At 38.6% G+C, this 27607-nt stretch overlaps 3 protein-coding genes across 8 annotated transcripts in view; 2 read left to right on the forward strand and 1 right to left on the reverse strand.

Annotated features, from left to right (window-relative positions):
- The window catches only part of rut (adenylate cyclase rutabaga), a 186456-nt gene extending 163076 nt beyond the window's left edge, over positions 1-23380 (reverse strand). The window contains exon 1 of the mRNA XM_089264722.1: positions 23360-23380. The gene's annotated coding sequence lies outside the window, so the exon portion shown is untranslated. The remainder of the gene's footprint in view (positions 1-23359) is intronic.
- The window catches only part of sd (TEA domain transcription factor 1 homolog scalloped), a 75101-nt gene that overhangs the window by 44292 nt on the left and 3202 nt on the right, over positions 1-27607 (forward strand). For 2 of the 6 annotated variants that reach the window (XM_089264735.1, XM_089264733.1), the window contains 9 exons: positions 11302-11429; positions 12322-12460; positions 23009-23139; positions 23837-24667; positions 26578-26618; positions 26684-26876; positions 26957-27019; positions 27113-27285; positions 27369-27603. In XM_089264735.1, coding sequence (XP_089120861.1) covers positions 11302-11429; positions 12322-12460; positions 23009-23139; positions 23837-24667; positions 26578-26618; positions 26684-26876; positions 26957-27019; positions 27113-27285; positions 27369-27603 — 1934 coding nt within the window. Of the gene's footprint in view, positions 1-8710; positions 8870-11301; positions 11430-12321; positions 12461-23008; positions 23140-23836; positions 24668-26577; positions 26619-26683; positions 26877-26956; positions 27020-27112; positions 27286-27368; positions 27604-27607 lie in introns of those variants that run through there. The other 4 variants (XM_089264736.1, XM_089264734.1, XM_089264737.1 and 1 more) reach the window with 4 other exon arrangements.
- On the forward strand, positions 2122-3701 carry LOC115565414 (serine/threonine-protein phosphatase 2A activator). The gene has a single exon (XM_030390568.2). The coding sequence runs from the start codon at positions 2273-2275 to the stop codon at positions 3596-3598; it is 1326 nt and encodes a 441-aa protein (XP_030246428.1). The 5' UTR covers positions 2122-2272; the 3' UTR covers positions 3599-3701.

Raw genomic sequence — 27607 nt, forward strand, 5'->3', positions numbered from 1 at the left:
CTTGAGAGCCCAAATTTCTACGTAATACGTTACACTGGCAATTTTCCTTGTAAATCTGCTGTCTGGCATCTCTCGTTTCGGGTCCCTCTCATTCGACTCATTCACAAAATTATACAAGCTGCATGTATGTACCTTCATACATATGTTTATACATATTTATATATGTATATTTGTATATCTATATGTTTTTCTTTCAATTGGCGAATATTTCACGTAAATTTCCTCAAGAGAACAATATGTGTGTGTGTGTGTATATCATATATCAACAACTTTGCACAAAAATGAATGTTACATATCCATACAAACATACACTGCATATCGCTTTTGAAAGTAGTGTCGCCTGTCAGCTGGATAATGACCGATGACAACGAGTGCTATTAACATGCGATTCAAGCGCCATTTGCAGATCATGTGCGAGCACAGGCACGCACACAGACACACACACACACACACTCGCTTACACCCACGGGAGCAAGCAGTCTTCCTGCTCACACAAACACACATACACACAGTTGAGCGCTTGCGTGTGTGTGCATGTAGTTTGACTTTCTTTTGTCACTTGCGGCCAGTGCTGCCATCTGTTCTGTTAAGCAAATAAACTAATTAATTAAGTTCACATCAGGTTATTTTCTTTTCTCTTTATTTATTCAAGGTTAGCTTGGAATTATTCTTTCAAGTCGCAAATCTTTTCACACATGCCAAAATTCCCGTTGCTTTTTGGATGTTGTTGATTTTATTTTTTTGCAATCACTTACAAATGTCAAAATTGGCAACGCTGTCGCTCTCTTGCGCTCATTTAGCTTTAGCCTCTGCCGCTGCCGCTGCCGCTGCCGCTGTCGCTGCTTCTGCAGCTGCTGCTGCTACCGCTGCTGCCACTGCCACTGCCGCTGCTGCTGCTGTGTTCTGTTTTTGAAGTACGTGACTTGCTTTGCACTTCCTGTATCGTTTTGTTGGCCAGAGAAATGTTGCCAATTATTCAAAGTGTGCGGCGACGACGACGACGACGGCAGCGGCAGCGGCTGCAGCCGCTTCTGTTGGTGTCGTCAGACAAATAAAATAAACAAATAATAACTAAGCATTTTGTGTGTGTGAACAGACATACATACACATATGTACATAGATACACATGGACATGTGTGCGTGAGCGAATAGTGCGACTGCGAGAGTCGGCAATTTACCGCTTGAGGCTGTTGTCGCCACGCCGCGTTGGTCCAACGAAAGCAGTGAGACATCGACGCATCCATATGCACTCAACTGCTCAATTGCTCAATTGCTCAATTGCTCAACTGCTCAAACTGTTCCAACTAAACGGGACGACGAAAAGTCACTCGGAAAGTACTTAGTCAGGTCAGGCGGCGAACGAAGAGGCTGTCGGCTGTCGGCTGTCGGCGAGCAATCGGTCGAGCGGGTAAACAGCGGGTGAGCGGACGCGGTCACCTGTCTGACTCATCGATTTAATTTTAAACACTATTTCGAGACCTTAGTCAATGAACGCGGCGGCGTGCGCGCGGCACACAAAAAGCCCAACACCCCAAGAGAGTGTGCCGATAATGCTGTTGCCGCTGGTGCTGCTGCTGCTGCTGGGCGAAAGGCAACGTCAAAAGGAAAGGAAGAGCGAGAGAAAGGCGCAGGCAAACGTTCGCTCTTTCTCTGTTAAATTTGCTTATTTATTATTCTTTTTGTGTAAGCGTTATTGCAATATGCTGTTACGCTGCACTGTAAATTGCATAGGCGCTGCTCAATTTCTGTATTTAGTACTTTACGCTGTTAATGCTAACATTTACATGTGCTGTTAAACGCGTTCATTTACTTACAGCGCACTGTAACGAATATACTTACTAACAATGGATTTCAAAATTTAATGAAATTTTGACCATGTTTTTAAATAGAATTTCAATTTGGATTTTAAGAAATGCTAATAGAAAGTATTTATGTGGGTCAAGAAGCTGCTGATAATAATCTTAGCTAATAATGAAATTTAAATTGAAGAAATATGAATCATACGCAATGTTGTACCAATGTTTTTTAATTCAAATGTATATTTATATACCCTGTTTTATATATTCATTTTACAAGTCTATAGAAAATCTGTTTATTTGTATATCGTATATCGTTTGGATTTTGACTTTATCTAAATATTTTGTGTAATTTAAGAAAGCAGCTTGTTTACAAAATTCTGCGTAGTTTACAAATTAAATTCAGCTAAGTTTAATATTGTTGTGGGCCAACACGCATTGTATAGCGGTAATAAAGAGAGAGTGTAATCTTCCAAATGGATGAGGATGTGTCCAGGTACTTTGAGAAAATCAGCCATGGGGCCGTGATGCGTGTGCGCAAGGAGAGCGACATGCCACTGTGGTATAATTCGGCGGCCTACCACGATGTGATCGCCTATATAAATCGAACGAGTACGGCCATTCAGGGCGTGCGACAACTGGAGCCGCACGGCTATCCGGTCAGCTTGACAATGCGAAAGCTGTGCAATCTGATCGATGGCCTGATCGGGCAGCTCCGGTTGGTCAGGGCGCATTCTATGAGCTCGTATCGCATCTGGTCACACCAGATGCTCCACGAGGTCTTCCAGATGCTGGAGAAGGCGCTGCCGGCCGACAAGTGCGAGCATGTGGGCGAGCTGGGCCAATATTTGGGCAACTCGTTTGGCAATTTCACGCGCGCCGACTACGGCACTGGGAACGAGCTGAGCTTCATCTTCTTCCTGTGCAGCCTGTTCCGGGCCGGCATACTGATCGCCGAGGACGAGCCGGCCGCCGCCCTGATGCTCTTCAGTCGGTATCTGAAGTGTGTGCGGCGCCTGCAGAGCCTGTTCGATCTGAAGCCGTCGTCCCATCAGGGCGCCTACTCGCTGGACGACTTTCAGTTTGTCGCCTATATGTGGGGCGTGGCGCAGCTGTGCTACGAGCCGCCATTCAGCCCCAGGGAGCTGTTCGATCGCGCAGTGATACGCGAGTGGCGCAATGAGTACCTAATCGTTGGCTGTGTGGCCTTCCTGGCCAGCAGCAAGCCGGGCACCTTTGCCATGCACTCGAATCTGCTGTGGAGCGTTGCCTCGCTCTCGTCCTGGCCGCAAGTCTATAACGGCCTGCAAAACATGTACCTGAAGGAGGTCATCAGTCAGTTCCACTTGCTGCGCGAGCTCTGCTTCGGCAAGCTGATGGCCTTCGTTCCGGTGTCGCCGTCCAGCCAGCTAATGCGCGCCGAGCTGGGGCACCTGTCGATGGCCCGGCAGCAGTATTTGATCCAAAGGGAGAAGATGACCAGCTCCCAGGAGCAGCAGCAGCCGCTGCTTCGCCACCATCGCCGGGATCATAAGAGGGAGCACAAGCGAGAGCGGGAACGGGAGCGCAAGCGAGAGGGCAGCGCTCTGCTGCGCCTCTCGTCGGCCGTCGATGAGTCGCACAGTGGCCTCAGCTCGGGCAGCTCGATCACATCCGTGAGCGGCACCAGCGTGCACATGAATGCAATGGCCAAGAAGCTGAACAAGCATAAGCTGAAAGAGGATCAGAAGCAGAGGCTGATACAGAAGCAGAAGCAGAAGCAGAAGCTAAAAGCTCAGCAATATACAGATATGGAATACTAACTGTCTATCTGTGTGTGTGTGTGTATGTGTGTATGTGTGTGTGACAAGAAATCAAAGCGTATGAATTGAATTGAAATGAAATCAAATTAAGTTGGCAAACAAACGAGCAACTGTTGCTGCTGTTGCTGCTGCTGTTGCTGCTGTTGCTGTTGCTGTTGCTGATGTATCACCAGCTGCCCATTAAACGTAAACCAGTTCCAGCTGTGCTGCCCCCCCGGCCCCCTGCCACAAGCAAGCGACTAAAAATCTGTTAACCGGTTTAGAAACAGACTAAAAAAAATAATAATAAAAAACAAAAAAAAAAAAACTCTTGCTGCTGCTGAGAACTGTTATACATAAGCGATACGAGTTGCTGCTGCTGTTGCTGTTGTTGTTGTTGTTGTTGCGACTCTTAACCAAAAACCAATTAAGCGCGCTCGACAGCCGGACGGACTCAGCAGAGATCGCTGCCGGCGGCCAAAGGGAAAGCAATTGGCGAGAATCTACAATTGCTAGAAACATCCTTTCACAAAACTGAAAGAAAAGAGCAGCAACAACAACAACAGCAACAACAACAACAGCAACAACAACAACAACAACAACAACAACAACAACAGCGAATTGCAATAAAAATAATAATAAGACAGAGGGAAAAAGACAAAAAAACAACTGGCCACACACTCAAACACACACACACACACACACACACACACACACACACACACACACACACACACACACACACACACTCAAACACACACACAGATAGAGATGTGCACACATATGTGAGCGCGGCTTTCTTTCCGGTTTAATCGATCGAACTTTAGCGGCCATAGTCAAAATGTCAAACGACAATAGACCCCAGAGCATCTATGACTAATGCATATAAGATATACATACATATGTATGTATGTATGTATATGTATGCATATATAAGTAACTGTGTATGTATGTGTATATACATATATAATTAGTATTTTTAGTTGCCCAACAACCAAGCAGCGTTGATGCTCATAACGACAGAAAGCGTTAAAGCTGCATTCGATTAATGAAATGATTAAAGAAAAAATAAAATAAAATAAAATAAAATGAAATAAAAAATAAATAAAAATAAAAAAAAAACATAAACATATATGCAATCATTTATTTAAATATATTTAGTGCTGCACTGGTATATTTATGAGCACAAATGTCATAGACTTGTTTTAGAGTGAACCCCTCCAGTAGTGCTGCACTACGATTTTTGTAAACACCCTTTATTAAGCCCTGAATCCATTGAAAGTGGGAAAACAGGGTATAATGTTGTTTCTTTCTTTTTTTTTTTTGCATAATGTAGTTGTTGAAGTATTTCAATGTATAGAATTTATATTAAATAATACAGTTATGCATACGTATATAGGAATGTATTTTTATATATGTACATATTTACACATATATAAATAATATACCCAACTATTGGTATTTCAAATTGCAGTGTTACAGAGTATTTTCTTCTCTCTCTCTCTCTCTCTCTCTCTCTCTCTCTTTCTCACACCCTTTTTCCCTCCCTTACTCCCTCTTACTTTCTCTCTCTCGCTCTTTCTCTCTGTCATTCTCTTACCCTCTTCCTCTCTCAATCCCTCCTCACTCCCTCTTACCCTCTCTCTCTCTCTCTCTCTCTCTCTCCCTCTCTCATAATCTCTCTGTTAATCTCTCTTTCTCTCTCGATCTCGTTCGTTTCGATCATAGACTCAATAATCACTTTATTTACCGATTCTCCGTTCTTTTCGCATATCAAGTTTTTTTTTACATAATCGATTACTCTACACGATTCAATGTACTCTATGAAAGTGTTATCGGATTTCAAAACTCTCAGATCTTTCAATCTACAGTCTTCAAGCTCAAAGCATTTAGTTTCCTATTTATTTTGAACAATTTGGATTTTTTTTGTTAGAATTCGGAAATCGTCTCTAAATTTAAGCAAGCTCTTCAAATCAGATGGAATTGGTAAAAAGCTCCTTCAGCTTTACAGTTAATATCTCCTTAACTATCCGCCCAAATAACCGTTAATGTTTCGCTAAATACGGTTCGCTTTGCCATTAGCTAAAATATTAGAAATCAACTTTCAGTTTTTGTGGAGCCAAAGCGTAAAACTCTGGAGCTTAAATTGAACAACCTGTATGCAGATTTGCGCTAAGCCAGACCCATTTGGGTCAGCACAAAGGGTTAAGCCTTGAGAGCATTTCATGTTGAGGATAGCGTGTGTTTTTTTTTTTTTTTTTTTTTTTTGTCTGTGCAGCGAGGCTTGCAAATAAGATGATTGGATTTTTTTTCAAGTGCCCAGAGCGAGAGAGATAGAGGGAGTGGGGGGCATATATACTGACAGACACAGATGAACAGTAGTTGATTGATGATAAAAACTATCACCACCGTCCCGTCTATATGCCAAAGGACAAGCAAGTCCTGTGCAGGGGTTGCGAGAGCGCACAGAGCTCTGAATGCAACGTCGGATATTTAGCTAACTGTGATGGGATGATGGGTGAAAAGCACAGAGAACAGATATAAGCACGAAAATACATATGTATACATATGCGTGTATATCTATGTATATGTCTGTTGTCCTGTCTAATATGCAGGGATACATATGTATTTTCCCTTTTGCGTCTCTTGTTTTAGTTTTTGATAAGAGCACGGAATGCCAATTGTGTCACACTGTGCAGCGGCAGTACAGTGGTGCGTCAGCTATGTGGTGTAGGTTAGGGGTTACTTTAGTGTCCTTTTCATATACATACATATGTATATGCATGCATATGTTTATATATGAATATACCCTATAAATGTGAAATGTGAAGAAATGCACCCAAATTGGCACTAAACTGAAAGCCTATGCGATATATATCGATTAATTGATCATTTTTAAAGTCTTATGATCAGTTTTATTGAAAGTAATGTTAGTTTTTATAGGGTATATTAGGCAAGTTTTAGCTAAAAAATAGGCATGATAAGGGAAATACTCTACTAAGATATGAGAAATCAGGCAGAAATATGATTTGTATCATATGATACTGACAATGATAATGATAATTATAATGCTAATGCTAATGCTAATGCTAATTCTAATGATAATGATAATGATAATGATAATGATAATGATAATGATAATGATAATGATAATGATAATAATAATAATAATAATAATAATAATAATAATAATAATAATAATAATAATAATAATAATAATAATAATAATAATAATAATAATAATAATAACGATAACGCTAATGATAATGATAGTGATAATAATAATGATAATGATAATGATAATGATATTGATAATGACAATGATAATGATAATGATATTGATAATGCTAATGATAATGATAATGATATTGATAATGCTAATGATAATGATAATGATAATTATAATGCTAATGCTAATCATAATGATAATAATAATAATAATGATAATGATAATGATAACCCCAATGATAATGATAACCCTAATGATAATGATAATGCTAATGCTAATGATAATGATAATGATAATGATCAAAACTGATAGCTAACATATACTTCAAGAGCAGCAAAGTGAATGAAGCTATCTACAGGGTATAAGCCAATCGAATGAAAATAATTTGTGTGACTGCAGTTGAGATTTGAATAGAGATCACCCCATTAATGAGCAGCATTACAGCTCACGCATCATGAGCACGCACGCACACACACACACATGCATACACACATGCTCACGCTGGAATTCTTCAAGTGGGGTGACTGATCCTGCAGCAGGAACACCACCACCACCATCACCGGCAGCAGCAGCACCACCACCAACAACTCCACCACCACCACCACGCAAGAGCAACGCCAACAAAGCGTCTCGCACAGCTGTTCCTAGTCACAAGCGAAGGAAAATATAGAAATGCAAGCGAAAAATAATAAATACCATAAATTCCAATTGCCAGAGCAAGGGTGGCAAGGATACAGGGCATACACACACACACACAGACGTACGCACATTCCCTTATTAATGCACAACCTCAACAATGGCAGCTGTAAGTCGGGCCTAAGTCTTGTCTAATTGGAAATTACAATGAACCGGAAATGTTTGTAGCCCAAAATTGAATATGATAAAATGTACAAATAGCTCGCTCTCTCACTCTCACTCTCACAAACGGACTCTCTCGCGCTCTCTCTCTCTCTCTCTCTGTCTGTGTGTGTGAGATTATGAAAAATGGCATAGTCAACCCCTGTGAGGCCTACAAACACATCAAGCAACCCCATTAGCCGGCCATGCCGAGGCAGAGGCAGAGGCAGAGGCCGAGGCAGAGGCAATGCAGCCGTGCATTATTATTAAATAGTTGCGCCGTTTTTATCGGGTTGCCGTTGTTGTTGTTGTTGTTGTGCACCCTCTAACCCCTACAAATGCACGATCTAGTTGCAATTTGAGCGAGTGTGTGTGTGTGTGCGTGTGTGTGTACAGTTGCTTTGAAGCTTTGACCAGCTTTGCAGTGAAAGAGTGAGCGAGGAAAGCAGATAGAGTTAGAGAGAGAGAGAGAGAGAGAGAGAGGGGGAGAGAGAGAGAGTCTAAAAAACATGATTTGAAATGAAATTTCTTTGCTGGCGGTTCTTGGAATTTCCCTGATTCTCATATACCATGACGCACGACGCGTCGCTGCCGACGTCGACGTCGCTGTGGCATTTTTGGTTGCCTTCCCCTAATTGTGTGTGTGTGCGGCACTGGCTATGCCTTGAACTGGGACTGCATCCTGTCGCGCTGCCAACCATCCCCTATGGCAGCAGCAGCAGCAGCAGCAGCAGCGGCAGCGGCCAAAGGAGCGCACAAAACAAAAACCAAAAACCAGAAGAAAAAAAAAAAAAATTGTGAAAAATAAAAGGCATTTCAGTTTCCATAGCGCGTTTCAATCAAACAGACGCGTTTCCTTAGATCCACCAACATTTGCTCGCGTCTCAGTTAAAATTTTGTTTAAACGCTGCAACGCGCCCCGCCCCTCAACACGCCTCTCGCCCGCTCCGCAGACAATGCGACACATATTCGTCTCGTGCGATTTCGCCTAAGAAATACATTGAAATTGTTTACCAAAGAAAAACAAGAGTCAAAGAAAAACAAACCAAAATTGTGTTTCAATTTGATTTTTTGTTGTTGTTGTTGTTGTTGTTGTTATTATTTTTACTGTGCTCTGTGCTAATTTTGTATCAAGATTTATCTGAAGAGCGACTCTGATAACGGCTCCAAATTGGCGCCGTTCTCCAAGCAGTTGGATTCCCTCGAGGAATTTAAGACCCTGTCCGGTGAGTGCGACACCTTGGACGCTATGGACGCCTAGCCTAGCAATGCCCGGCCTACCTGAGTGCCGGCATAGGCGCACAGGTAGCGCGACCAAAGCCTTCATAATCTTTCGTTTGTTCGTTTTTTTTTCTTTTTTTTGATCAAGTTAGCTAATATTATCTATAATACATATACATATATACATATACATATGTATGTATATATATATTTGTATGTGGTTCAGTAAAATATTTTAGCAAAATTATCTGAAATTTCTGTTGGCATAATACATGAGATATACATATATAAACCTATATCTATATATCATTTATATTATCTAAACATTTGGTTTTGAATTGAGCGAATAGCTAAGATCCTTATTAGATGGATAGTACGATATACGAATAGATTTGGATACACTAGACATACATATATAGGAGAGGTAAATATAATACAGACATTTTTAAAAATATTTGAGCTAAAATCTAGGTCTAGGTCTAAGGTTTAACCACAAATTGATAGTAAATTTTATTGGAAAGATAGGAACCATCGTTATACCGGAAAGACGCTAAAACCTTCTGAGTTTGCTCATATCAGTTTATCTGGTAACGCTATAACCGGATTGTACTGTACATAGACTACTATAGACTATGAGAATTAGGGATTACTAAAGGCAACTAGTGACTAATCGAGGCTATTTAAGACTGTGAGAGGCTACTAAAGACTACCATAGATGAGTGGAGATTAGAGGAGAGAAACTCAAGAGATTATTATAGGCGAGAATATACAACTAGAGACTATTAGAGGCGACTAGAGACTACCAAAGGCCCCTACAGATGGCTAGAAACGAGTAGAGAGAGAATCGTGTGATTATTATAGGTGAGCAGAGACAACTAGAGTCAAAGAGAAACAAGCAAAGACAACTCTAGATGACTAAAGACTAGCAGAGAGACTTGCGAGAATATCAAGATGCCTATTGACGAAGAGAGAGAGAGAGAGAGAGAGAGAGAGAGAGAGAGAGAGAGAGAGAGAGAGAGAGAGAGAGAGAGATAGAGAGAGAGAGATAGATAGAGAGAGAGAGAGAGAGAGAGAGAGAGAGAGAGACTTTAGAGCTTGCTAGAGACTATAAGATACGACTTAAGGGCTACTAGAGCTGACTAAAGGCGATTTCATATTACCAGAGTCGTGTAGAGGCGATTAAAAAATATTTGCGAGAGGAAGAGAGAGAGAGAGAGAGAGAGAGAGACTAGAGAAACAATTTTCGTTATTTGACAGATTTAATTCATACATACAAATATATATCACTGAAGTGATTACACTGAAGTGACTACTGCGACTATGGAGCTACTAAAGACTCTCTAAATAGTCTCTCTGACTACTACAGAGTAATTCCCAGTACTACCAGCGAGTCGTCTCTATCACTGCTATAAATTACAGCCTACTACAGATTATAGTTTCTTGCATGTAATATCAATGCTATAAACATACACTGCTGGGTGTATAATATCAATCTTCGAAGGACTAGATCCTGAGACTGCATTTGTCCAGCTATCTAATCGTTGAGTTTTACTTTTAGCCAGCTTTTAAGATTTATATGGAGTTTAAGTTTTTCAAATTTGGTGCCATATATAGTCAGTAATGAGAAAACTTTAGCACATAAACCCATCATGATGAAGCTGAAGATCTCATAAAATTGGTTTTAAATGAAACTAAATATTGAATCATTTCATTACCTGCTAGCCCATACATACATTTATGTAAATGCTATGTAGATGTATGTGCATAGTTATGTGTAGTATTCTAATGTACTTCTAGTATACTGTATGGGTACAGTATGCCTCGCCTATGACGGACTAATGTATGTTTAATAGCTTGGCTATTCACTGCCTGATCTCTGGCATTAAACTTGGCTATTGAACTGCTGCAAGTCGCACACACACACACATAATATGCCACTTGTGTGTGTGTATATGTGTACGTGTCTGGCACTCGCTTAGCCAAATGATTATGCACTTGTGCTCAGCCATGGTAAATGATTATTATCAATTTGGAGTAGACGCGTTGATTGTCTCGTTGGTTTGACTATGTGCCGAGTGGCACGCCCACCCACCCACACACACACACATATGTGGCACCATTGTTAAATATATCAAATGAAAAACGTACTTAAGTGCGTGCTGAAGCGCTTTTCATCTCGCACACACAGCACGCAAATTCATAATGCATATCAACACCCCGGCCAGTGGGGATGGCTGTTGCACAGGTTTTGCTCTGATGGGGCAACAGATGGGAGGGGGTTGCGTATTTCGTGGAGTATGACACAGATTTATGTAGCTGCGAGCGCGCTTAAGACTTGTCACAGATCCCGCGCACTTCATTCTCACACAAAATCCATACGAAAATTCGCATTTATTAATTGTTTCTGTTTGTTTGTTTGTTTTTTTTGTGATTGCAGTTGGACCCGGCACCATACCATCTCCGTGGCCACCAGTGAATGCCGGTCCTCCTGGTCCCCTGGGATCGGCAGACACAAATGGCAGCATGGTGGACAGTAAAAACTTGGATGTTGGCGATATGAGCGATGTAAGTAGAGCAAATGCATGGCAATCTGAACTTTGTTATATTAACTAAATTTATAGAGAATAGGTTATATAAATATTATAGTCAAACTTTGATAATATTTAAAAAAAAAATCGAAAAATTTAGATTTTTAGTTTTCGTTTTGCTTACTGGCTTTTCCATGGATAGATATAGGCTACTATGTAGAGAAGAAGACTTCTTCGATTTCATTAGAATAGAATACTTATTTTGATAACGGTCTATATAAAACTCCTTTCAATATCCAGAAACCAGAACCATAGATTTATATTGAGCTACAGAAATATATTCCCATAGTATCAGATTATACATTCAGTATATCAGTTTATAAAACCCTAAATCTATATTGAATTATACAAATATAATTTCAGAGTATCAGATTATAGATTCAGTACATCAGATTATCTTCTATATGTCCAGAGAAAACTTTGTATAGGTCAAGAATTTTCCTTGGCTTTCTGTAATGATTCCCATTTGAATTCGAATAGGAATTAAGTATGCCTCAAAGTAATTTCCCATTTTGAATTGGAATCGTAAGTGGAATATGCATCAGTGTAATTGTTAAGCAAAGTCAATTCAAAGGGGAAATTACCGTTACTGGGTGGAATATAATGGGCCAAATTGCATTTATTCTTAGACCAGAAGTTGGCGACAGTTGACGCAAAGCGATCAAATTGCGCCTGCCAATCGATAAATAATCGATGAGCATAAGAAATTAATCAAATTGACCTGATTATTAGAGGAAAGTACCAGGCGCTATTGGTCACATAGTTATACTATTAAATAGATATAGCTGTGTGAGAACTAAACCAACTGATGGCTGTTTGATTGATTCCTCTTCTTCTTCTTCTTGTTCTTCTTCATGTGATTCTTACAGGACGAAAAAGATTTATCATCCGCTGATGCCGAAGGTGTCTGGAGTCCGGACATTGAGCAAAGCTTTCAAGAGGCACTGTCAATATATCCACCATGTGGACGCAGAAAGATTATATTATCCGATGAGGGTAAAATGTATGGTAAGTGATGCACTTTACGAAATTTCCATTATAGTGAAAGGCAGCTTGAATGGGAGAAAGAGACAGACAGAGACTTGAGCACTTTGCTTTGCTTGACTATGAATTTAATAACAAACTGCTTGCAAAGTTTAACTCTACTACTTGAACATACCTATCTCTCCCTCTCTCTCTCTCTCTCTCTCTCTCTCTCTCTCTCTCTCTCTCTCTCTCGCTCTCTCACTCTTTGGCTTTGTAGCCTTTTGTGCGTTTCTATGTGTGTGCACATCGGTTGGGTGGGTAAAAACAGAAAACAAACAGGAATTTTGTGGTTGCCGCAGCTTGTTTCCATTGTTTGTGTTCTAATACCCTGTAAAACTAGCAATAACAGCATTAATTTCGTTAGCTTCAAAGCTATCAAATATAAATTCAATACATACGTATTTGCTATAAATTAAATAAAAATATATAAATATATAAATGTACACATTAAAGAGTAATTCATAAAATACAACATGAAATATACTTCAAAAAATATAAAAATAAATTATAAATAAATACAATAAAAATAAATCAATAATATATAATAATAATCAATATAAATAGTATAAAAACAATATAAAAAATATTATTTAAATAATGTAAAATAAATGATAAAAAATGTAAACAACAAATTTAAATAAAAGCAAAGAAGCCATAACAGAAACATATGAATATACATAAACAAAAAGCATAATAATAAAATATATAAACATATAAAAATATATATATATAATAAATTAAATAAGAATTTATACTAATTAAAGAGTAATTTAGAAAAATATACTTTAAAAATAATAATAAAATAAATATTTAAAAAATATAAATTGTATAAAGAATTTATACAAATTAAGGCGCAATTTAGAGAAATTTACTTAAAAAAAATAATAAAATAAATATTTAAAAAATATAAGAATAAATAGCATAATTATGTAAAATAATAAAATTAAAAAATAAATATATATAAAATTAAAAATATATTAAAATAATTAGTCCAAAATAGGTTACAAAAATATATAACAACAAACCAAAAAGGCCTTAACAGAAATATATGAATATATGTATATAATATTATAATATAAATAATAAATATATAAAAATAATAATAATACAATTTTTGATATAAAAATACCAGAATAAAAAATATATATATTGAATTTTTAATATAAATAATAAATATATAAAAATAATAATAATACAATTTTTGATATAAAAATACCAGAATAAAAAATATATATATTGAATTTTTTTTGTTTCAAATTTTTTTTTTTTTTAAAGATATTTGCTTTGATTAAAATGCCAAGTCAATTTATAATTTGTGGGAAAATGTAGCCTAAAAATAGTTTCGCGAAGCGTTAAGCCAATAGACATAAATACGGATAACTATATAAATGAATTAGGATTTAACATTTAATCAGGAATCACGCAATTCTGTTAAGATATTTTTCTTAATGTCTAGCATGCATCTCATCCATAACATAAATATGAGTCTTTTAGCCAAACTAGGTATATATTCTATAGGGTATACCCTAGTCATATGCATTCACAAAGCCAGCGCATTCTTACTTGTTTTTGGTTTTTGTTTTTGTTTTGTTTTTTGTTGTTTTTTTTTGCGTATGTTTGCGGCGGGCCGTGTAAAGAAAACATAAATTCCGTACTTTGAACCTTGAGCTGAAAGTTGTGTCAAAGCGCTTTGTGCCCAGGTTGCGAGCTGTGGGTGGTTGGGCGTTTGGGTGGTTGGGTGGTTGTATGGCTGACTGTGGGTTCGGATATGGCAACAGGCGATGGCAGCAGCGTTCAAACTTTGACACTGTGCCGCAAAACGCTTTTGCCGTCGAGCTAAATGTGCTGACAACTAAAATTGTAAACGTGAACTGTTGTGTGTGTGTGTGTGTGCATGTGTGTGTGTGTGTGTGTTCAGGTGTGGAGTGAGCAGCATTTACAATAAAAGCTAAAAGGACATACGATGCCTGCGGCGTGTTGTCTTCGTCTGTTGCTGCCGCACCCAAATGGCGGCTCAATGGAATTACGACAGCAAATTGTGAGAATGCTGCGCCCTTGTCTCACTGCAGCCGCCTCTTCTCTCCTCTCCTCTCCTCTCCTCGCCTCTCCTCTCCTCTCCTCTGCTCTTCCCTTTGATTCTCAAACAGAGCGAAAGAGAGATAGGCACGGCCTGGTAATGTTTGGTTGCTGCTGCTAGTCGCATCCTGTGCGTGTGTGTGTGTGTGTGTGTGTGTTTTATTTGAGACGTCTACAAGCATAAACAACAAGTTTTGTAATTTATGTCCCAGTGGATATTGTTTTCATTTTATGCTCGGTCTCGCCCATTCGTCCTTTGACTGCATGCTTGTTGCATGAAAGCACACACACACACACACACACACACACACACAAATGCTGTATGTGTGTGTGTGTGCTTTTCGGCTAGAGCTCAAGCCATTGCCATGTCCGTATCCATGTCCATTGCCTGAATTGTTTTTGTATTTGAGCCAAGTAATTAATTTTCACTTTTCACTCGGGCTTACCTTGCCCTCGGCTCTGGGCTGAGCGGCTGACACCTTCATTGCACAGCACCACAGCGTCTACCGTTTGCCTCTGTATTTAGCCCCGAAACAGTGCTGCGATAGCCCCATGCCACATTTACCTTGCTCCAAGTCCAAGTGATTTGTTGACCTGTTTCAGCATTGCTCTACCAATTCAATGTATAGCAGATACTATATATGTACATACACACATACATATACATATATATACATGTATATAAATGAATGAGCATATTCTCTAGTTGATTCGGCAAAACTCACTTTAAACAAATATTTTCATTAATATATAGAACTAGGGAAAAATCAATAGATTGCCCAAGACTTACGGCATTACTTGACTATAAAAAGAAATAGAATTCTAAGGCATGGATATTCATCAATAGAATGTAGCATATATAATATTTGGCACATACATATACTGAGAGCTGCTACACAATACTGGATAATTTAGGCTTCCGTAAGCTTCTGATATTATATTGATATATACTAGAACTAGAACAGACATAATGCTGGCATTTATTATTGAAATCAAATGATATGTATAATAGATGTAATGAAATTTATAATTTATTAAATTTCTTTTTGATAAAGATAATAAAGATAAAATTAAAGATGATAAAGATAAAATTATAATATATATTCGCGTCAATCTCAGGACCTTTAAGAGTAAGGGACTGATAAAGATAATAAAGATAAAATTAAAGATGATAAAGATAAAATTATAATATATATACGCGTCAATCTCAGGACCTTTAAGAGTTAGGGACTCGAGACTTTTGTTTTAAGACTATAGTTAAAAAAAATACTACTAGTATTTTTCTGTTAAGTTAATTTTTCATTCCTAGGCGCAGAAGTGCACATTTTATGAGGTTTATAAATAAAGCAATGCGCAAAAAAATAAAAATAAAATAAATAATAAATAAAAAAAATCAAAATAAAATAAATAATAAATAAAAAAAAATTAGAAAAAATATTTGTCAGTCTTAATATTCCTTAAAAATTATTTTCAGAAATTGTGTGCATCATAAAATTTTAATTGTCCAATATTTAATGGACTGAGAGTAGTCATAAGCACAGCTGCATGTATGTATGTATGTGTACATGTGTATATATGTATATACATACATATATGTATCAATATCATCAATATCAACTTAAGTCCACTTCATCTCGTTGCTTTAACTACCGCCTCTCTCCGCAATTCTCAGCAAGGCAACAAAGGCCAAGCTTTTATAGCAATTTGAACATGATATATGTATGTCTACATGTATATGTATATTTATGTATTTATGTTTGCTGCATTTCCCGAACGTGCATTGTCAATCTATAAATCTTGTGCGCATTTTAGTGCATTTATATAGATCAGCTTTTAGTGGCTTTTAATGCCAGTTAACCAGTTGGGCAATTAGCTGCTATTTGTACGTATTAGCTGGCTATTGCGGCAATCGATTCGTTTTGGGTCCGCCCGCTCGCTCCCACTCTCCCGCTCTCTCCCTCTCTCGCTCTCTGTTAACCAGATTGCTAAATATTCGGAAAAACATTGTGACAAGAGGCGGCTAAAGTTTTATTTATTGCCAACACGTGGCTTTTGCAGGCACTCTGCAAATTCCTTGATGCTCGACAGCAGCTGCACGAAATGCTGCCAATGCAAAGGCCGGCTAAGCGCATGAACGGGAAAAACGCGTTGTTATTGTTGTTGTTGTTGTTGTTGGGAAATTGGAAAAATGTTTTTGGCCTGCAGGCTAAACACGAGACAACAAAGCTTGCGCGTGTTGGTGTTGCTGTTGTTGTTGTTGCTGTTGTTGTTGCTGGTGTTGGCGGTGTTGGCGGTGCAGCGGATTAGCCAGAGCTATTTGGGGGCCCACTGACGTTCGTCGTTCGCTTGACTCTGTTGCTGTCGCTGTTACGTTATGTGTGAAAATATAACCATTGTTTGGTTGTTAATTTTCAAAATATTTACATAGTCACTGAGCATGCACAACCACCCACCCAACCACCTACACACACACACACAGCCAGGCAGCCATACACGCCCATTTTGGGCTGATTATGACACATGACAATCGGATGGACAGCTGCATGCAGCAGGCAGGCAGGCAAAGCTTCGTGTTCTAGGCACTGCCTGACTGCCTGGCTGTCCGTCTGTCTTTCAGCCTGTCTGCTGTGAAATTTGTGGCCTAAAACTTTGTGCTCGTCGCTGCCACAAATATGCGGCGGCGCCGCCATCGCCTAGTGGCGACTTAGTCGGCTTATCACACACACACACCACACACACACACACACACACACACACACACAGTGCATGCATGTCTGTATCTGTGTGTGTGCATTTTCGCACTGTGTACAGCTCCTCTTGATTAGCTTTGGCCACGGATTTTAAGTGGCAGTCAAATTGCCAGCACAGCATTCAATATTTTACCAACACACACACATACCCACACATATATACACATACATATACATATCTGCATATTGCTCTTCGCTTTCCACTCTGTTTTTTTTTTTTTTTTGCGCTTGGAACCCTTTATCTACATGCATGCATCAAGCATGTACATAAAAGTCCTTAAAGTTCAGTGTTGCACAACGTACCAGAGGCGGGCGCTGCCTAGACCTATCGCACTATCTCCCTCGCTCTTATCTAATACCGGCACGGATTGTGATGCTGAGCATGAAGAGAACAAAAATATAGTTTTGATTTTATAATAAATTTTATTTTTTATATTTTGGGCATTATCTGAAATTTTAGCTAGTTTTCTATGGGCGCATTTTCGAGTCGAATTGTGAAAAAGAAACCTTTTAGATTTAGGGGCTATTCTATAAAAAAAAAAAAACAAGAAATAAGTAACATCTACATATATAATTTATTAAAATTAAGAAAACATTGAGGATTTTTTCTTTCTTTTTTCTTATTTTTTCTCATAAATTATTATATTGTAATATTTTAAAAATATTTTTTTGTACAAAATTATGTAATATTACTTATTTCAATTATAATATTATGTATCTGCCAAAAATGACTAGAAGTAATATTATTTTTGTGTATTAAAAAAAAAAAAAAACAAAATATATCCAATACGAAAAAGAATCTATAGAAATAAATATAAAATAAAATAAATAAATATAGCATATCTATAAATAAACTAAAATAAATAAATATAGTATATTCATTTTATTTTTTATCTGTTGCTATAGATTCTTTTTCGTGTTGAATCCTAAAAACATTTTCGACTGCTAATTCGAAATCGTTTTTATGTAAAGCTCACAAAATATATGCTTTGAATTGATTAAGTATTATATAAAAATAAAAACAAATATACCTATAATTTTCTTCAGATATTTTATAATATTATTATTGACTTTATTTTGTACGTGCTTCAAAAAATCCATTTCTATGATCAGCACCGTCTTCAAGACTTTCTTTGGCGCCTCAACTCTAGTATTCAATTATTAGTGCAGTTAAATTCATTTACTATTCATATTTATCTATATAAATCTGACTATACTATGCTTATGTTTTTATGTACTTTATATACATATATACATATGTATATATCTGTCTAATAATATGAAAAGCAACGCCACTTCAATCGACTGATTAACCTTTGTCACATTTAAATATGAGCGCAGTTTTTTTTTTTAAATTAATGTATGTAGGTGTGTAAGTATGTGTATACATGTGTGTGCGTGTATTTTGTGTGCCATTGCTATATGTGACTTGCATACCCAAGTATTTGGGGGATGGGAGGAAGCATGATAGCTCGACTAAAAATATTTAATATGAACAAAAACGAACTTTTACAGAACTAAAGACATTTCCACTAAGCTCACACATTAAAGGAATATACAACAATATATAAGATTCCTAAAAAATGAAAAATCTTATGGAATATTTCACGAACTCTCTCTTATCGATAACCGAGGCATTTGATCAAGCAGAGTTATCGCAATTGCTATCCCTTTCAATTGGGCTAAGCCCGGGTGGTTGAAGCCTTATTCTAGCTTCTAATTTGTCACCTCACATTGAATCGGTACTCAAATATTTGTCCAATAAATCCAAAATTGAATAATTGAAAAATTTGCATTTGATTTAATAAATTGAATGCAGCAAATGCTCGAAAAGTTCGAGTTTACACTCGGAGCAATTATCGAAGTGAGTGCAGCACCTGTGTCAGCAACAGCATCAGCATCAGCATCATCATCATCATCATCATCATCATCATTGTCATCACTGTCAACTCAATGGCTATCAATTAAACAATTGTGAGCTGCAATAAAGCGCCCAGTGAGTGGGGTCAGCATGAATTAACTTTTGTCGTTTGTTACTCGATAGCAACAATTCAATTGACACATGTCAATGATTTCGACTGTCGTCGTCTTCGTTCTGATTGATTTAAAACGTACTGCTGATAACCCAGATACAGATACGATGATGTTAATGAATTTAAAACTTTGCACTCCCAGCGATTTCAGTTTAAAGGGAAACGTTCGTGTCATTAGGAAACACTTAACGTGATTCGTTTCCATTAGTCATGCAGGCTAAACACAATGCTCTCCTCACAATGCTCTATAATTAAAGTAATGCTCTAAGAGAGAGGAAGCGAAAGAGAGATAGAGAGAGAGAGAGAGAGAGAGCGAGCGTGAGCGAGACACACAACTTTGTATATTTGTGTCGCACATAAAGTTTTGCCATAAATTCCATTTGAATTCCGCTCTGCCTCTTCCTTTTTTTGGGCCATGGCCCATCGATTTGCAAAGATTTAAAGCGTAAAGAAATTGAAATGCTTCGCTCTTCCTATTCATATTAAGTATATGCATGCATATTGTTCGCGCTTGTGTGTGTGTGTGTGAGAGGGCGTGAGGTTGTGAGCTTGTGTGAGGGTAAAGCCGTTGAGGACTCGGTACGTTACTTGGCATCTATTTGTGAATAGGGCTGCATAACAATGGCTGGAACTTGTCATGTGAACCAGTCATGTGAGCTGCATGAATGGCATAAACTGTGCATAGAGGCAATAGTCAGATAGGTAAACGTGCAAGAGATTAAACTATTATTCATAAAATATTTTGGAACTTGTTAAATGAACTAGTTCACATATGGATATATAAAACATACATGTTATATGCTTATTAAACTTTAAGCAAAAGTTTGCAATTAAATGCAAATATTTGGAACTAGTCATATGAACTAGTTCACTGTGGGAACTGTCTACCTTAACACATACAACATAAGATACAATCTAATATAGACATACACACATACGAACATAAAAATATAAATATGCAAAGCTTTATGTTCATATGAACTAGTTCACTTAGACTAGTTCACATATAAATGCATCGTCGGTATTGTTTATCTTTCAAGCATAGATGGCTTATAACTGAATACCAAATTTGGCAGTTGTCAATATGAACTTGTCAAATGAACTACTTGAACGAAAATATAAGAAATACGTCTGATAAAATTTATCAACTAGTTCACTCAAGAAGTTTACATATGTATAAGAACTGTATTCTACTCTATTATATGCTTCAAACAGAATGCTAGTTTTGGAACCAGTCGATAGGAACCAGTCATATGAACTCTGATATTGTATATAAAACATCAAAACTAACTACAATAGCTGTATATATATCAATATATACTATATACGAGCTTATGTATATGAACTTCCTGGTTCCATAGCTCTTGTTGCCTTTGTTCCATATATACTATATATATATAAAACTGGTTCCGTCTCGTGCAGCTTCATTGACTTGCTCCCTAGCTGACGTTCAACTGGCATTCAAAAGGTGGTGGGTTGCTTGGGTGGCTCTGTGTGTCTTTGCGTGTATGTGTGTCGCTGTGTCTCTGTCTCTGTCAGTGACTGTGTCTGTGTGTGTCTGCTCCTTGTGCTAGTAATTCTTAACCGTACCCACAGCGCTGCCAATGAACGAACGAACGAACGACCGACCGACCCAACGAACAAACGAACCTCACCACCAACAGCAGCAGCAGCAGCAGCGCCAGCAGCCTGGAGTTTTGTGCGCCGGATCCGGCAATATGCGTGTGCTTGGCTGTGCTGTGCAGTGACGGGGTTTGAGTCGCTGAAAATAATTTTATTCGGTTAGAACTGAAACTATGCCAAGAATGTAATTAGTGAACGCATAAGCGTGTGTACAATAAAAGCTGGATCGCTGACGGGTCTGGGTCTGGGCCCGGGCGTCAGAATGGTGTCTTAGGGCTGCCAAAGCGCAAGCTAAAGGATGACCCACCCACACTGCTCCATCAGCCAGCCAGCCGGCAGTGGGGCAATGGCAAGGCAACGACGACGACGACGACGACGACGACGGCGACGGCGACGGCGACACTGACGTCAGTCGGAGCCACATTCTGTCGGCACGTGAAAATGTCGTTGGGCTTTCAATGAAATTTCTGAGGCAGGCGTCGCAACTGAAGCAGCATTTGATTCATTCATCCCATAGGGATTTTTATTTATTTTTTTTGTTGCCCTCTCGCGCATCCCCAGATGCTACTGATGATGTTGATTCTAAAAATATTCCCCATTCTCATTAAAACGCTTTAATCATGCCACTCCGACTACGACTTCGACTCTAACTGTGACTCCGGCGCATTGTTTTAGCTGTTTTTGTTTCGTTTGATCCGTGGACAAACAACGTGAGATGGAATCTCAAAAATCTGCATAAAAGGTTTATGAAATTTGTAACATATTTATTTGTTGATATGCAGAATGTTACGTAAAATATGTATAAAAAAAAATAAATATAGAATATATATGTATATAGGATATATATAAAAAAAATTTTTAAGTTAGATGAATACATAAACATATGCACTTATATAATATAGAAAAAAGAAAAAAATGAATAAATAAATAAAAAATACAAAAATAAATAATTAATAAATATAAAATAAATATAAATAAAACAAAATAAATTAAAAAATATAAATATTAAACAAAATAAATAAATAAATAAAATAAACAGTGAAATGAAAATAAATTAATAAATAAAATAAATAAATAAATAAATAAATAAAATAAACAATTAAATAAAAAATAAATGAATAAATAAAATAAATAAATAAATAAAATAAACAATGAAATAAAAAATAATTGAATAAATAAAATAAACAGTGAAAAAAAAAATTAATTAATAAATAAAATAAATAATTAAATAAAAATACATTAATAAATAAAATAAACAATAAAATAAAAAAAAATTGAATAAATAAAATAAAGAAATAAATAAATAAATAAATAAATAAAATAAATAAAATAAAAAAAATAAATAAAATAAATAAAATAAACAAAATAAATAAAATAAATAAAATAAATAAATAAATAAATCTACCAAATATGTAAAAAGTCTATCACGACGAATTCAAATAAAATTTGATTAAAATGTAAGAAAATATACAAAATGAATGTAGATTTGTACATACATATGTATATGTATACATACATACATATGTATAATTTGAATATCTATTTTTTTTATCATTATAATATGTAAAAAGTTTAGAAAAATTAAGTGAATTAATTATTTAAAAAAATATATAAATCTCTGATATTTCATATGAAAAATCCATTAAATTTTTAATATGCCAAATATATTACAAGTTGAAGCATACACACACATATATATATATATACATGTATCTGATATTTAATATTTGTACAAATATTTGAAAATCTATTAAGTTGTTTAATGTGCCCAATATGTTAAAAGTCTGGCTAATAACTATGCTCAATATGGTCTGCAGAGAAGCGTAACTTGGTCTAGATTCATGCCTGACTAGGCGCCAAAAATGTGCAGTTATATGTATGTACATATATGTATATGTACATATATGATATATGCATATTTATCCATTTTATATTGTTTCTTCTTTAATTGAATGCATTTTCTATTGTATTATTGATTTAATAATAATAATAATATTGCTTAATATTAATTGGGGTTTTTCTTCTGTTTCTGTTTCGCTTTTTTATAGGGCGCAACGAGCTAATCGCGCGTTACATCAAACTGCGCACGGGCAAGACGAGAACCCGTAAACAAGTCAGCTCCCATATCCAAGTGCTCGCCAGACGGAAACTCCGTGAAATTCAAGCCAAAATCAAAGTCGTAAGTGTGCCAAATCTGTATATATACCACATACATACATATAGAGAAATCTACATATATACAACTATATAGTATATAGCATATAGCATATATTCCAAATGTGAAGAGCAAACAGAATATAGCAAACAATTTGCCATACGTTAATTGTCCACATGCTTTGCCTAAGTACATATACTACAATAAATTGTTTAACCAAGCAGAGTTAAGCTCACGTTCACACACACACACACACACTCCCTCTCTCTCTCTCTCTATCTGTGTGAGCTTAACTCTGCTCTGTGTATTTTGTTAATGTGGAAAATTTGTCGATAAGCAAATCTAGCCGAAGAGCATGAAAAGCAAGGAAGAGTTTCTCAGTTGCAAGTGGAGCCCAGTTCAATAGATCAGTCAACTGTGTATATATACATATATATATATCTATATGGTACACATCAGTTCATTATCACACACACACACACACGCCCATACACACAGTTGGCTTGTGTGCTGCGTGTATTGGTGCTAAGCGGAGTCTTGTGGCTTTCATATGTGAGTTTTCCCCCTTAGCCAAGTGACGTCTGATAGAATTGGATAATGCTTGAGTGTGTCGCCACATCTCTCTCTCTCTCTCTCCATCTACACACTGACACACACACACTGACACCCACACACACACACACACGAGACCCAACCAACAATATGACAATCTGTTTTCCAGGAACCAAATGGTGTCTCCTTGCATTTACTCAATGAGAAAGAGCAGACCCTGCAGGCCATGAGCTCAATGACCAGCTCACAGATTGTCTCCGCCCAGGCGGCCAATAATCTAGCGTTGGCCGCCTCGGCGCTCACGGCGGGCGTGCACCAGCACGCGAAGCACTTGCCGCAGCCCGCCCACCATCAGCATCCGCATCATGCGCACCTGCACCAGCACCACCACCACCATCATCCGCACCACCATCATCAGGTGGGCGTGGCGGCGGCTGCTGCTGCTGCCGCTGCTGCTGCCGCTGCGGCTGCGGTTGCCGTTGCACAGTCACCGGCGGCTGCGGCGGCAGCGGCGGCGGCGGCAGCTGCGGGTGGTGCTGGTAGTGGTGTTGGGGCTGCTGCTGCTGCTACTGCTGGTGGTGGTGGCGGTGGCGGTGGCGGTGCAACTGCATCCAGCAGCGTTGCACTGCCGCCGTCATCGTCGTCGTCGTCGCCGTCGCCACGACACCACCAACACCACCACCACCACCACCACCACCTACCAGCCCACCATTCCCATCACACTATGCCGCACCACACGCATAGCCATATGCATCCACATCATCAGCAACATGCGGCGGCCGTTGCAGCAGTTTACCACCTACAGCAGCAGCAACAACAACAACAACAGCAGCAGCAGCAACAACAACAGCAACAGCACCATCAGCAGCAGCAGCAACAACAACAACAGCAGCAGTCAAGTGGTGGAACAACAGGTGCAGTGTCACCATCAGTGGCCGAACCACCGCTGCCACCGCCGCCGCCGCCGCCACCGTTGCACCACCCGCCGTTGTATCCGGGCGTAAGCAATCAGAATCAAGTTATCCATGCTAAGCATACGAACCACTCAGAACCGCCAATATGCCACTTCACATCGGTGTACAAATTTCCACAACAACAGCAACAGCAACAAACAAACAAAAACAACAATCAGCAACAACTAACAGAAACAGCACACCTCTCTCTCTCTCCGTCTCTCTCGCTCGCTCTCAGGGCTCTCGCCTAGACTCGTCCTTCCGTCACATTGCCTTCACATCGTTAACCCCCCATTGGCCACCCACACGCACACATGCACACACACTCACAGCCACGACTCACACTCATTAGTTGTAACAACAATTCATTAGCTGATCGAACTGCTATACTTCAGGTCTGCTCTAATTGCGCTTGCTGGCTGGATCATCGGGTCATCGCATCATCGGATCATCGGATCATGCGTTTCGTGTATTTGTGTATTGCGCTCGTTTATGTTTGTGTACTCATGCTGTCTCTCTCTCTCCCTCGCTCTAGCCTTAGCTTCTGCTCTCTCTCTCTCCATCTTCATCTGTTGGTGTCTGTCTCGCCCTCTATTTCTCATGTCATTTCGTTTCCTTGTCGTCTTCTAAATCGTGCTGATCTCTGATCTCTGATCCCCGATCTGTGATCTTTGTCTCTGTATTTGCATTTGCTTTTCTCTCGCTCATCGTCTCTATCTCACTCTTTTGCCTTCTTTATCTCATTCTCGTTCTCATTTTTCTCAATCTCCATTCTTTGTCTTTCTTTCGCTTATACTCTCTCTCTCTCTCTCACTCTCCTTCTCTGTTTCATTCTCTTTTACCTTCTTTATCTCATTCTCATTTCTCATATTCGCTCATATTTTCTCTTTCTCTTCATCTTTCTGTCTGTCTCTCTATTTGTCACTCTCTTTTACTCTCTCTATCTCATTCGCATTCTCATTTCTCTCGTTCTCTATCTTCTCTCTACGTACATTTATTGTTTTCTTGCATTCTCACTTCCTCTTTCTCTCTTGTTCGCTCTCTCTCTCTCCCTCACTCTGCCTCTAATTCATTATTTTGCTTTCTCACTTCATCTCTTTCGTTCTCTCTCTCTCTCTTTCTCTGTGATTCTTTCAATCTCTATCTTATACTATCTCACTTTTCACTACTATCTCTCTCTCTCTCTCTCTCATCATTCTCCCTTTCCAGCCATTCCATTGGTTTGCTCTCTGTGTTGCTTTATGCTCTTGTGCTTAACTCGTTCTATGTTGTCCATAACGTGCATACGATTATCATTACGTTGTCTACTCGTTATTCACCACACTTACACACACACACACACACATACGTAAGTTACTCACCAAACGTTTACTCGCCCCTTTTTGTGATTGACTACGACTCGTTATTCGCCAGTTTGTCACTCTCTCTCTCTCTCTCTCTGTCTCTCTCTCACACTCACTCGTCACTCGCCACTCGCTACTCGTTATTCGTGTTTCTTGAGGCTCGAGAATCCACCTGCTCAACGCTCGCTTGCTCATTGAAATCGACTCCTTGCTTTTGTTATTACATGCCAACAACAACAATTATTAATCGACATCAATATATATATATATCTATCTAAATATCCAAATATATATGTATATATGTGTGTATATGTATATAGAAATGTAAATATTAATATTTAACAAAATAGTTTGCGTTAGTTGTGTTCTCATAGTGCAAATAATTTAGTACACCTCAGTACTGGTCTATTTGTATATGTATATAATCATTGGCAATCGATCAATCAGTTAATCAATCAATCAACAATCGCTCAATCATCTGTCATCATCGGCTATGTAACCAAATCAATCAATATTAATGAAATCGTGCTTAGCTTTAGTGTTGTACAACGTTCCATTTATATTAACTATGTGATTTCTCTCTCTCTCTCTCTCCCTCTCACGCATCTCTGTAGCAATTTTGGCAACCCGGTCTGCAGCCGAGCACATCGCAAGAGTAAGTTGGCATCGCTGGCCCCAAATCGAAAAGAAAAAACATAACGCATTTGCATTGACCAATAGTTTTTATGATTACAGCATCAAGCCGTTCGCCCAGCCGCCCTATACGCCCGGCAAGCCATCGACGGCGGTGTCCGGCGAAATCGAGGCTGGTATTCCGCCCGCACAATTGCCATGGGAGGGACGCGCGATTGCCACACAGAAATTCCGCTTGCTCGAGTTCACGGCCTTCATGGAAATCCAAAGAGATGAGATCGTAAGTGCTATCGAAACCTCTACAAATATATGTATATGCATGTGTATGTATATCTAAATATCGCTTCTTCTCTTGCGTAGTATCACCGACATCTATTTGTACAACTGGGCGGCAAGCCATCCTTCTCCGATCCGCTGCTTGAGGTGAGTCTCGACTGCCCATCTCCCTCTCACTCTCGCTCTCCCTCTCTCTATATATATATATAGATCTCTAATCTAATCTTATGTTTATCACAGACTGTTGACATACGGCAAATATTCGACAAGTTTCCGGAGAAATCCGGCGGTCTCAAGGAGCTGTACGAGCAGGGTCCACAGAATGCGTTCTACCTGGTTAAATGTTGGGCGGATCTCAACACGGACGTTACGACGGGCAGCGAAACGGGTGATTTCTATGGCGTAACTAGCCAGTAAGTTAAACCCACCCACTATTGACTACTACCCCCTCTCCCCTTCGATAGTAAATCTAATTGAATTGCTCACCCCCACACAGATATGAAAGCAATGAGAACATTGAGCTCGTCTGCTCGACAATCGTCTGCTCGTTCGGCAAACAGGTGGTGGAGAAGGTGGAGCACGAGTATTCGCGCCTGGAGCACAATCGCTACGTTTACCGGATTCAGCGCTCGCCGATGTGCGAATACATGATCAATTTCATCCAGAAGCTGAAGAACCTACCTGAACGCTACATGATGAACAGTGTGCTCGAGAATTTCACAATATTGCAGGTGA

The sequence above is a fragment of the Drosophila navojoa genome, chromosome X (genome assembly GCF_054131105.1).
Source record: "Drosophila navojoa isolate 15081-1374.11 chromosome X, UAZ_NAV_1.0, whole genome shotgun sequence".
Taxonomy (NCBI): Eukaryota; Metazoa; Arthropoda; class Insecta; order Diptera; family Drosophilidae; genus Drosophila; species Drosophila navojoa.

Excerpts from the sequence above, each read along its gene's own strand:
- LOC115565414 (XM_030390568.2), top strand. The coding sequence starts at position 2,273 with ATGGATGAGGATGTGTCCAGGTACTTTGAGAAAATCAGCCATGGGGCC.